The following is a 12,809-nucleotide window of genomic DNA, read 5'->3' as shown; positions in this document are numbered from 1 at the left end:
TTTGACACCCCTGTTCAATGCAAATACGCTTATGATGAAGAACAGTAAAATAGGAACAGACCAAAACATTCAGAATGCAACAACGATGTTTTACCTTGATATTTGAAAACCACAGATCGTTTTCATGGAGCGTGGAGATGTAAACAGATGTCAGTATTCCCAGGAAAAGGCCCACAATTCCGCCAACGACAAGTGAAACCTTCTTCCATAGTTTTGCACCTAGTTAAAAGTTTAAATTTAAAAGGTTTGAAACAAAGGCTATCATCTTCTCCAGTTACTGTCCATGTTCTATCCATAAATCTGTATTTTTAATGCTTTAATATTTTTTTAAATTTACTTTATAACTTGTAAGCTGATCAGAGTCACCTTATAGGGGAGATGAGCAGCATAAAAATTTAATAAGAAATAAATAATATTGATTTATCATATGGGCACGTAGACCATTTTATTTCTTTCCAACACAGCACAGAAAATGGAAACTGGTAACAAAACCTTTGCTGAAACTACTGAGTTCAGCTGAAGACTGTGGTTGTTGTATCCTGATGGAGTATAGATAAATCTTTGACTTACACCATAATCTTACACCCTAATGCAGGTCACCCAAGGGACCGACCCAATTTTATGCACTGTTTTGCAGTGGTCCATCATAACTTCAAACAGCCAGTAAGTGATTGGTCATAATTCAAGGATCACCTATGCTACACGAGAGGGGCAAACTAAAATCAGAGATGTTCTTTTTAAAACCAGACCAAAGAGATCTTTATTTAGGTGGAAATTCCCTCTGAACTTACCTAAATGTAGCTTTTCTTGTTGGCAAACATTGTGGTTTAATGTAACAGAATACTGAAAAAAAGAATAACTAATGACTTTTTTCTTAAAATTGCTATTTCTGCATGGAATCATTCATTTCTTGTTTGCATGTCGTTCAAAAATAAGGAACGATAGTAGCGTACTAGTTAGAATGAAGTATTGCAGGCTAATTCTGCTCACTGCCAGGAGTTCAACCCTGTTGGCTCAAGATTGATTGAGCCTTCTATCGTTTCTTACGATTTATACTTGTATCTTTACGAATTATACTGATATTGTTTCCTGATTGCTTATTTGTAGCCTATGACTATCATTAAGTGTTAAATTTGTACCCTATGAGTATCATTAAGTGTTGTACCTTGATAAAGGTATCTTTTCTTTTGTGTACACTGAGAGCCTATGCACCAAGACAAATTTCTTGTGTGTCCAATCACACTTGGCCAATAAAATTCTATTCTATTCTATTCTATTCTATTCTATTCTATTCTATTCTATTCTATTCTACTCTACTCTACTCTACTCTACTCTACCCTACTCTACTCTACTCTATTCTATTCCGAGGTTGGTAAAATGAGGACCCAGATGGTTAGGGACAACACACTGACTTTGTAAAACCCTCAGAGAATGCTGTAAAGCACTATGAAGTGGTATATAAGTCTAAGTGTTATTGCTATTACTAAAAAGGCATTCTTGCCTCAATAATGACAGGCTTTGTAAGCTTAAAATTATTTTTACAACCGACATCTTGCATTTGGACATTCTCTGATGAATCTTTTATCAGGCGAGTTCAACTATTTTCAAGCCATGGAACCTGACAGTTTAAAAAACAAAAAACCTAGAACCTTGATTGGCAGAAGTGGAAGCAGAATGTCTTCATTTCATTTATTCATTGGTTAACTTTGCGTGCGGCCTATCTTGCCATGGGGCTTGCAATAATGAAAAGGAAGAAAAGGGAAACAGTGCAAACAGAACAGAAATAAAATAATAGAGTAATAAAATAATGATGAAGTACAATGAGAATAATACGTTTATACGGGCTGTCCCAAAAGCTTTGGTGCAATTTTAAATTTTAAAAAGCTTAAAACTGTATCGAGGCTTTTGGGACATCCTGAATGCTTATTATAAGTTAATTTTTTTAAATAAAAAAACCAGACTTCATTAAGTTTCAAAGAAAGACAAAATGCAAAGCAACAAAAACAACAAAAATTTAAAAAGGAGAGGAGGAGATCAAAGGGGAAAACTGTTAAAAGTGACCCAAAAATTGTTTTAATTTTTCTTTCACACGATTGTGACTTACCAGCTACGCTCTTCTCGTTAAGTTTCCAGTTTTTCTCCTGTGACAGACAATCTTGTGGAACATTGGTGTTTTTTATTCCTCTTCTCTGTCTAACACTTGTCATGATGTCAGTAATATTCACACATTATACTTCATCTGGTTCCTATATGCATATTTACAAACACAAAATAGTAGAGACGTTAATTAACAATCAATCAATCCTTTCTTCCTCCTCCTCTTTTGAAATATATACCAGGAAGTAAATATTCACACTACACAGAAAAATGGCAGGCTTTGAACATTAACGCTGCAGAATTATATATATTTTTTTCTTGCAGAGCAATTAATCATCTTGTTGGCTTATTCCTGTCACAGATAAATTAGAGAAAATAAACACGATCATCAAACACATTAGTTCATTTGAGATTTCAGATCTGTCAGCCAGGGCACAAAGAAGATAGAATAATACCTTGATTTTTCTTTTCTTTTCTGGAGGCTTGGTACAATACAGGTAGTCCTCAACTTACAACCGTTTGTTTAGTGACCGTTAAAAGTTACAACGGCCCTGAACAATGTGACTTATGACCATTTTTCACAGTTACAACCTTTGCAGCATCCCAATAGCCTTGTCATCAAAATTCAGATGCTTGGTTTATTTATTTATTTATTTTTATTTATTTATTTAATGTTGTCATAACAATATACACAAGCATAACACAAGTTTATGTAATATATAAACATATATATGAGGAGAAACAAGGTAGTATAAGCATATATATATATATATATATATATATATATATATATATATATATATATATATATATATATATATATATATATGAAGAAACAATAGGACAGGAAGGTAGGCACATTTGTGCTCTTATGCACGCCCCTTAGAGTCCTCTTAGGAATGTGGTGAGGTCAACAGTGGATAGATTTTGAATAAAGTTTTTGGGGTTATGAGAAGAGACCACAGAGTCAGGCAATGCATTCCAAGCATAGATAATTCTGTTACAGAAATCGTGTTTTCTGCAATCTAAACTGGAACGGTTGACATTACGCTTAAATCTGTTGGTAGCTCTTGTGTTATTGTAGTTGAAACTGAAGTAGTCATTGGTAGGAAGGACATTACAACGGATGATTCTATGAGCTAAACCCAGGTCCTGTCGAAGGCGACGGAGTTCCAAGTTTTCTAGACCCAGGATAACAAATCTGGTGAAATAAGGTATTTTATTGGTTACGGAGGAGTGGAGAACTCTTCTCGTAAAATACCTTTGGACACGCTCAACTGTATTGATATCAGAAATATGGTATGGATTCCAGACAGGCGAGCAGTAATCAAGAATCGGCCTAGCAAATGTTTTATATGCTCTGGTCAGTAGCGTGGTGTTTTTGGAAAAGAAGCTACGTAGAATTAAGTTAACAACTCTTAGAGCCTTTTTTGCTATTGTTCTGTTTCCCTTCCCCCAATACTCCCAGCAAAGAGTCCGTCAGAGGCCTTCCTTTTTTTCCTTTTATTTACATAGATACATGTCCTGGCCACGTCTACCCACGGGCCTGCCAAGTTTCTGGAGATAACGAGGAAATTATAGATAAGGCCAGAATTACTCACGAATATATTCTTCCCTCCATGAAATAGTTAGCTCGCGCCAAATTCATTGCTTTGTCCAAGACAAAAAACCAGGAAGTCCCGCCTCCTATTTATAGTCTCTGCAGATGTCACTGCATGACAATTATGACTTGGCTTTGTCCCAACTCTTCCGCTGCTGCGCACGTCGATCAAGTCTTCGTAATCTTGCGTCACTCCAAAACTGCTCTTGGGGCGTTGCCAAATCAGAAGAAGGCCCGGGAGAATCAGGCCGTGCCGGCCCCTCCTCCTCCCTTTGAGTGGGTGCCAGGGAGGGAGAGGGCTCAAGAGAAACAGGGCTTGCCAGGTCTTCTCCCTCATTTTCTGAATCATCCGAGTCCAGGAGTCTGGGTCCAGGAACCTGGGTCACAACAGCTATGTAGTTGCAGTGGGCTTTGGCACTTAGACCGTTAGATATAAAAACTCCAAGGTCTTTGACAGGGTGGGGGTCATCTGTGAGGTAATACTTGGTTCATACTTAACGATCGTTGCCGTGTCCTAACGTCACGAGATCCTCTTTTGTGACCTTCTGACAAACTAAGTCAATGGAAAAGCCAGATTCACTTAACAACAGGGTTACTAACTTATCAGCTGCAGTGATTCACTTAACAACTAAGACAAGAAAAGTCATAAAATGGGGCAAAGGAATTTTGGGCTCAATTGTGGTCATAAATTGAGGACTACCAGTAGTAGGATCCCTAACTATGGAAACATGTAAATTCCTACTATTTGGAGTTTTATCTTGATATACAAGCCCTTTTCTGCTAAAAAATATTTTAGTTCCATAGTAACTAAACTATTTTTAGCAGAAAAGGGATAATATATCAAGACAAACTTCCAAATGGGATTTTCATTTCTACGAAGACTTTAATAATACCAAGTTACCACAAGGAAGTGAGAATGTCAAGTATGGAAATAAAATAATTATTTCCTCCGTGACTTTATTTTAAAAAGAGAGATAATAACAGTCTAAAATTCTATAATAACATGACCACGGCTTGGGTAGTTTTTGCTGGTTCCCAGTATTTTCGCTATGTTTTCAGCATGTTTTCGGTAAAAAAAAACCATCCATGGGAAAATGGATTTGCTTAAGGACTGCATGATTCACTTAGTGATAGCGTGATTGGGACTTACGATCACATGATTGGCTTAACAACTGCCATAAAAACAGTAAAAAAATTGGTTCTGGTCATATGAGGGCTTGAGCTTATGACTGCAATAACTAACTAAATTATGTCTCCTGGCAAAATCCCATTGGGGTAAAACCCATTTATGGTTAGGGTTAGGTCTCTATGAATTTGGAGAGCAAAATAGACATTGCCAATGGATTCGGAGCCCATGGCTATGGTTAGGAGAGTACATGCTTTTTGAGTCTGCCTTATCTAGGTTTCCTGGAAAACTACATGGGAAAATCCCATTGGGGTAAAAACCCACCTTCCAAAAATACCCCCAAATCAGTGGTGAAATGTAAAATTTGTTACTACCGGTTCTGTGGGCGTGGCTTGGTGTGTGTGGGGTAATGTGACTGGGTGGGCGTGGCCAACTTTTTAAAAAAACTTTTAAAAGCATTTTTTCTGCAACCTCTTGGGCTGAAGAGTTGTAAAAAATGCTTTTAAAAGGCTCTGACGATCCCAGTTGAGTTGCCTGATCGTCAGAGGCTTTTTTTTTCTTTTAAAAGCATTTTTTTTTGCCTTTAAAAGAAAAAAAAAGCCTCTGACGATCAAGCAACTCAGCTGGGATCATCAGAGGAGCCTTTTAAAAGCATTTTTTCTATAACTTTTCTGCCGATGGTCTGGGATCAGTGGAAGAAAACATCCTTTTAAAAGTAAAAAAAAACACCAAAAACCTTCTGATGATTGCATGGCTCTGTTGGGCATGGGGTGGGGGGGAAGAAGGGATTTTTCCTACCAGTTCTCCCAACCACCCGCCGCCATCGCTACCAGATTGGGCGATCCAGTCCAAACTGGGAGCCTTTCACCCCTGCCTCAAATGTATTATGTTCTACCGGCAAGATCAACATTATCGAGAAAACTTACTTTGGGTCAGTCACTCTCTCTTCTTCTGCCCAGTCTATTACACAACTTTTGCTTTGAAGAGCAGAATATGCTTCAGCACTGCAAGTAATAGCTTAGCTGCCTGGTTTCTAAAAAAATCCAATCATGGCTGATCGATCCATGGGCCAAATTCTGAAGTCTCAAAAACCATCATCTAGGTGAAAGCAGTGACAAACAGCTTCTGTGCTTTTGCTAAGACAATCCACAGACTGTGACCATGGAGTGCCCAGGTTCTAAGTTCAACTCAATGTTTAAATAAGCAGCGTGCAATAGAAAGGAAAAAGGCAGTGCCGTTTTATCTATTATTGGTTGATGGAAAGAAAGTTCTATTCTAGGCTTCCTCTGTCGAAGTAGCATCCAGAGTACAAGAGGCATGTTTGGGGGATTAATATGCATTTTGCCAGGCAGAAGAGGGATTTTAATTCCTGAAACTGCTACATAATGTGCAGACTGAGGTCATGGAACCCTTAGACCAGTTATTCTTCAACCTGGACAACTTGAAGATGTCAGTTTTGGAAGACAATGTTCTTTTTTTTGCTTCTTAACTGCCACATATTTTAACTGGGGAAGTTGGGAGGGGGGTTATTGTTGGAACAGTAGTAAGTTAGTCATAACAACATTCAATATTCAAGGACTTTTGCCAGGGTCTGATGATTGCCTGCCTGAAGATTGTATCCAGTTGAGTGTGAAGAGTTGATTGGACAATGTGATGAACTTGTGTGTGGGGGGCAGGGCTGTGAACTGTCAGTTGGATGTGGAAAACTTGGAAGCTTTCATAGTTGGTTTTTCCAAGACGTGCCAACATGACATCTCTAATAAATTGGAACTTTGAGGAACCTCAAGCCTCAGAGCTTTATTTCGTTGGAGGTCTTCCTTGGAACCCTGACAGAAGATGTCAGGATTCCAACTCCCAGAATTCCCCAGCCAGTATCAAACCCTTAGACCAGTGTTTTGCAACCTGGACAACTTGAAAATGTGTGGACTTCAACTCCCAGAGGGAACTCTGAGACTTGAAGTCCACGCATCTTCAAGTTGTCCAGGTTGAAAAACACTGCAATCTCTTTGCAAAAGAAATAATTGTGGTCTCTTCTTTGTTGCTTATTCAGAAAGGTGCCAGAAAGGGGAAAAGAAGGGGGACAAACAGAGGTGAGCGTCACATACTGTAACAACCAGTTTGCCTAGTACTGGAAATTATTGAGTCTGTCATTTGCACCTCTAGAACTGTTATATAGAATAGTTATATATTTATATATCTGTGTGTATATGAATGTACATATACTGAGATATATATGTGTGTGCGTGTGTGCGTGCATGTACATATACTTATATGTGTGTACACACACATACACATTATACACATGTTTGAGCAGGGGGTTGGACTACAAGACCTCCAAGGTGTGTTTGTGTGTGTATAAAAATGTCATCAAAAAAGCAAAACAAATATTGTTCTTTCTGCGCCAACTCAGAAAGCTCAAACTGCCCGAAGAGCTGCTGATTTAGTTCTACAGAGGAATTATTGAGTCTGTCATCTGCACCTCCATAACTGTCTGGTTCGGTTCTGCAACCCAACAAGACAGACACGGACTTCAGAGGATCATTAGAACTGCAGAAAAAACAATTACTACCAACCTGCTTTCCATTGAGGACCTGTATACTGCAAGAGTCAAAAAGCGGGATGGGAAAATATCTATAGACCCCTCACATCCTGGACATAAATGGTTTCACCTCCTACCCTCAAAGTGACGCTACAGAGCACTGCACACCAGAACAACTAGACACAAGAACAGTTTCTTCCCGAACGCCATCACTCTGCTGAACAAATAATTCCATCAACACTGTCAAACTATTTGATTAAATCTGCACTACTATTAATCTTCTCATCGTTCCCATCACCCATCTCCTTCCATTTATGACTGTATGACTGTAACTTTGTTGTTTGTATCCTTATGATTTATATTGATATTGATTGTTTCCTGATTGCTTATTTGTACCCTATGACTATCATTAAGTGTTGTACCTTAGAATTCTTGATGAACTTTTCTTTTATGTACGCTGAGAGCATATGCACCAAGACAAATTCCTTGTGCGTCTAATCACACTTGGCCAATAAAAAATTCTATTCCATTCTATTCCATTCCATTCCATTCCATTCCATTCCATTCCATTCCATTCCATTGCTAACTCTTTCAAACGCAATTGCTTTCTCCAGTGAATTCCCCCACATGCCATGGCCAAAGTAAGTGAGATGCAGCTTTGTGATTTTGCCTGCTAGTGATAACGTCTGGGGTTATGCGTTATTCTGTCTTTCTCACAGATTCTCCAAGAAGGTCCGTTAAGATAATGCACCATCAATACAAAGTTTCTTGTCCCGTTAGATTAAGTTAGGATTAAACCCAACTGAATTGTTCTGAACAGACTCCAAGTTTGTCTGTTTGCACCAAGTTAGTTCAAGCTATGCATGTTTACTTAGAAGTAAACTTTGCCAAATTCACAAAACCAAACCCAGTTCAAGGGGGGCACAGAATTATCCCTACGCAAGCAAGCTGGAACAAACTTTTGAATCAACAGTGGAATTTTCCAGCCTTTTAATGTACCTACCAAATGAACTGGTAAGAAAACCGACTAGTAATGCACCGTGACAATTAAAATCATAATCAATCTGGAAACAACAGCTACATTCAGACAACCTCCTAGTCCACAATTAACCTAAGGGCAATAATTTTAACCTAATCTTTTGAGGCTTACGAAGATTCTGAAAGTAATTGCAGGCTGGATCTGTGCACAATTAAAATGTGCTGGATTTCTTTGTGGTTAAACTTTTTGTGCGAGTTCAGTTTGTCTGGGCGTTATCCAAGGATATGACATTTGGCAGGGAAAGGGAAAGAGAAAGAGAAAAGAAGGAGTTGATCATTAAACTGTGCATTCTGAGACTATGTAACTATATAAATTGGAGGAAGGAAGGAAGGAAGGAAGGAAAAGAAAGTATTCACTTTCTCTATATTGATTTTTAATTAAAAAATCTGTTGAGTGTTGAGCCTCTGGTGGCTCAACAGACTAATGCAGTCTGTTATTAACAGCAGCTGCTTGCAATTACTGCAGGTTCAAGTCCCACCAGGCCCAAGGTTGACTCAGCCTTCCATCCTTTATAAGGTAGGTAAAATGAGGACCCAGATTGTTGGGGGCAATAAGTTGACTTTGTATATAATATGCAAATGGATGAAGACTATTGCTTGACATAGTGTAAGCTGCCCTGAGTCTTTGGAGAAGGGCGGGATATAAATGCAAATAAAAAAAAAATATTTTTTTCCCATAATAGCCTGTTCCAAAATGATTCCAGGAGATTTAGAGTAAAAAAAAGAGCAATTCTAGGGCCAAGCTGAGGATGATATGTACACTGAGAGCATATGCACCAAGACAAACTCCTTGTGTGTCCAATCACACTTGGCCAATAAAATTCTATTCTATTCTATTCTAACAGAGGACACCTGCTTGCAGTTGGGTAATTTAGAATAAGCCTGCTGCAATCCAGGTGGGTCTTCCAGAGATGCTGGACCACATTTCCCATCATCCAATTGGCAGAGAGACCATAATGGGAGCAATGTTGCTGGTCCAATGGAAGATCCCAGGTAGGAAAACAGACCGTGCCTTTAAAATTCTTAGATGGATTTAACCCACGATTGGGAAAGTTTCTTTCTTTAAAAATGATGGAAATGCAAAAGGCAAAAAGAAAGTGAATTTAAGCCACCTATACCATATCTACATACAAAAATATAGAGATGTTTTTTAAAAGAAAAGATTGGGAAGAAGGCCAGGAAAAGATCTAGCAATGATCCGCTTTATCTCATATTTTTACATAGGTAGGTCTGCTGTGGATATATACATACTATACATAATATAACCGGTGCTTATCAATATTAGACAATTAGATTGTTTTTACCGTCAGATTTCTTTGTCCTGATATTTTTTTTTCTAACAAGGCACATTATCGATGTACATACATTTATAGATAAAATTAAAATAAATTCTTTAAAAACGAAGGAATATTTTCTTTAAAAAAAAAAGGGGAAGAAGAGGAGAATTAAAGGTAAAGGTGTCAACCTACCTAGGTTGACATAAAGAGGGCATCGTGGCTAAATGAAGCCAAGTTTAACCGAATTCTTCAAGGGATCCGGGCCTTCCCAAGTGCCTAAACCAGGGGTGAAATCCAGCAGGTTCTGACAGGTTCTGGAGAACCGGTAGCGGAAATTTTGAGTTGTTTGGAGAATCGGCAAACACCATCTCTGGCTGGCCCCAGAGTGGGGTGGAAATGGGGATTTTGCAATATCCTTCCCCCAGGAGTGGGGAGGGAATGCAGATTTTGCAGTATCTTTCCCCCTGGAGTGGGGAGGGAATGGGGATTTTGCAATATCCTTCCCCCTGGAGCGGGGAAGGAATGGTGATTTTGCAATATCCTTCCCCTGCCACGCCCACCAAGCCACACCCACAGAACTGGTAGTAAAAAAAAAAAAAAGGATTTCCCAGCCACCTGCCTAAACCAACACCCCCTCAACACCTTCACGCAGGGCCCAATTCCCACGACCTCCCGAGCCAAGACCCTTCTGCATTTCTTTCTTTCTTTCTTTTTTTTTGCAGCCCGGTCGTGCGAATCCAGCTCGGCTCTGGTGCCATGCCCGGGAGGTGGGGTGGGGGGAGGGGAAGGGAGGGTGATGGTGCACGTGTGAACGCGGATCCAGACCGAGAAGGGCGTGTGGAAGGGATGCCTGCGTGCATAAGGCTGGGTGGGCGTCAAGGGGCAGATCCGGATCGAGGCGGACCCAATGCACTCCTTCTTGGGGAGGGGAGCCCTAGAAGACCCCCCCGCCCCGATCCCGAAGAACGCGCCCCGAGCAGCATCCCTACACGCGTGCATTTCCCAGCAGCGGCGGCTGCAGCGGCAACGGGGGCTGCAGAGCATCCACCAACCGGGGCCCGGGTCAGCCGCTTCTCGGGCTCCCACCCTCCCGCCCGCAGCCGGCCTAGCCCTACAATGGCCCCGCACCGCCTCCGCCCGCCGCCCCAACGCTTTGCCCGCCCGGGGAGCCTCGGAGCGGCGAGGATCCACCTACCTGGCGGCGGCGGCGGCAGCGCAAAGCTGGCGGCGTTCCGGGAAAGGCGGCCTCGCCTGCTTGGGCGCCGGAGGAAGGGAGGCGGGCGGGTAGGCGGGCGAGCGCAGCCGGGGCGAAAGGAGGAGCCAGCCGGGCTCGGCTCGGCATGGACGGTGGGGAAGGGGAGGGATGCAAAGAAGGGGCCGGTCGGTGCAACAGGCGGGCTTATTGGGGGTCGGAGGTCCGCTAGTCGCGCACACGCGTGGATGGGTGCTGCCCCCGCGCTCAGGAACGAGACCCTCCCCGAGGCGAGCCGCGCGCCTTTGCGCGCATCCTCGCTGCTTTGCTGGGCATCCGCCTGGAAGGGATCCTCTGGCGCTGCCTTTCCATGGGGTTGGGTTGGGGGGTAGGGGTGGGGATGGGGATGGGTGGGAAAGGTAGCGCAGCTTCCAGTACAGGTAGCCTTCAACGTAAGAGCACAATTGAACCCCAGATTCCCGTTGTTAAGTGAGACAGTTGTGAAGTTAAGAATAGGATAGGATAGGATAGGATAGGATAGGATAGGATAGGATAGGATAGGATAGGATAGGATAGGGATAGGGATAGGGATAGGGATAGGATAGGTTTTTTTATTGGCCAAGTGTGTTGAGGTTTTTATTTGTTTGTTTGCTTGTGTATTTGTCAAGCATGTATTAGATAACATATATGAGTATAAACATGATTTGAATACAGGATAAGGGTAGGAATAGAATAGAATAGAATAGAATAGTTATTCTGGTGTGCAGTGCTCTGTAGCGTCATTTTGAAGGTACAGCTCATCTGCCTTGAACCCACACTGCTTATTGGACATTAATACAATTGAGCGAGTCCAGAGATATTTCACGAGAAGAGTCCTCCACCCCTCTGCTCGCAAACAGAATACCTTATGCCACCAGGCTTGAAATTTTAGACAGATTAGCAGAGTTGGAAGGGACCTTATAGGTCATCTTTTCCAACCACCCCCACCTGCTCAAGCAGGAGACCCTACATCATTTCTGACAAATGGCAGTCCAATCTTTTTTTGAAGTCTCAAGTGATGAAGCTCCCATAACTTCTGAAGGCAAACTGTTCCATTGGTTGATTGTTTAGGCTTAGACAACTTAGAACTTCGCCGCCTTCGGTCTGACCTAAGCGTAGTACATAAAATTATCTGCTACAATGTCCTACCTGTCAATGACTGCTTCAGCTTCAACCGCAATAATACACAAGCACACAATAGATACAAACTCAAGGTAAACCGCTCCAAACTCTATTGCAGAAAATACGACTTCAGCAACAGAGTGGTCAATGCCTGGAATGCACTACCTGACTCTGTGGTTTCTTCCCCAAACCCCCAAAACTTTAAACTTAAACTGTCTATTGTCAACCTCACCCCATTCCTGAGGTCTGTAAGGGGTGTGCATAAGCGCACCAGCGTGCCTTCCATCTCTGTCCTACTGTCCCCATTTATTTGTATCCATTTTATGTATTCATAATCATGTTTATACTTATATCTATTACCTTATAAATGCTTGACAAAATAAATAAAAAAAATGAAAAATAAAAGGCCCATCCCTGACAAGAGTGAGTGAAACATCCTAGTCTGGATTAAGCATGATGGTGTGAACCCAGTTCCCTTGGAACCATTATTAACCATTACTAAACATGGTTCTAGAGCAGAGGTCTCCAACCTTGGCAACTTTAAGACTTGTGGACTTCAACTCCCAAAGAGGAACTCTGGGAGTTGGACTCCACAAGTCTTAAAGTTGCTAAGGTTGGAGACCCCTGTTCTAGAGTATCATGTTAGGTGAACCCACGTAGTTGTAGTTTTTGTGTGATTCAGCCATAGGTTGAATTAAATTGCTAGCGTTCATAATTTCTTTTAGTAAGTAGAACCATTGTAAGGTTTCCATGTGCAACTTAGCTCCAGATGCAGACCT

The 12,809-nt window shown here is 41.3% G+C and overlaps 1 protein-coding gene across 3 annotated transcripts in view; it reads right to left on the bottom strand.

Moving 5' to 3' along the window:
• Positions 1-10,974, bottom strand: part of DPY19L3 (dpy-19 like C-mannosyltransferase 3) — a 45,686-nt gene extending 34,712 nt beyond the window's left edge. For 2 of the 3 annotated variants that reach the window (XM_058155346.1, XM_058155344.1), the window contains exons 1-3: positions 3,699-4,082; positions 2,105-2,246; positions 95-219 (exon numbers count right to left, since the gene is read on the bottom strand). In XM_058155346.1, coding sequence (XP_058011329.1) covers positions 95-219; positions 2,105-2,207 — 228 coding nt within the window. In that variant the 5' untranslated portion in view covers positions 2,208-2,246; positions 3,699-4,082. Of the gene's footprint in view, positions 1-94; positions 220-2,104; positions 2,247-3,698; positions 4,083-10,872 lie in introns of those variants that run through there. The other variant, XM_058155345.1, reaches the window with a different exon arrangement.
• Positions 10,975-12,809: the final 1,835 nt, after the last annotated feature.

Source organism: Ahaetulla prasina, chromosome 12, assembly GCF_028640845.1.
Source record: "Ahaetulla prasina isolate Xishuangbanna chromosome 12, ASM2864084v1, whole genome shotgun sequence".
Lineage (NCBI taxonomy): Eukaryota > Metazoa > Chordata > Lepidosauria > Squamata > Colubridae > Ahaetulla > Ahaetulla prasina.
The sequence above is the reverse complement of the archived record's forward strand: the minus strand, read 5'-3'. Positions and strand labels throughout refer to the sequence as shown.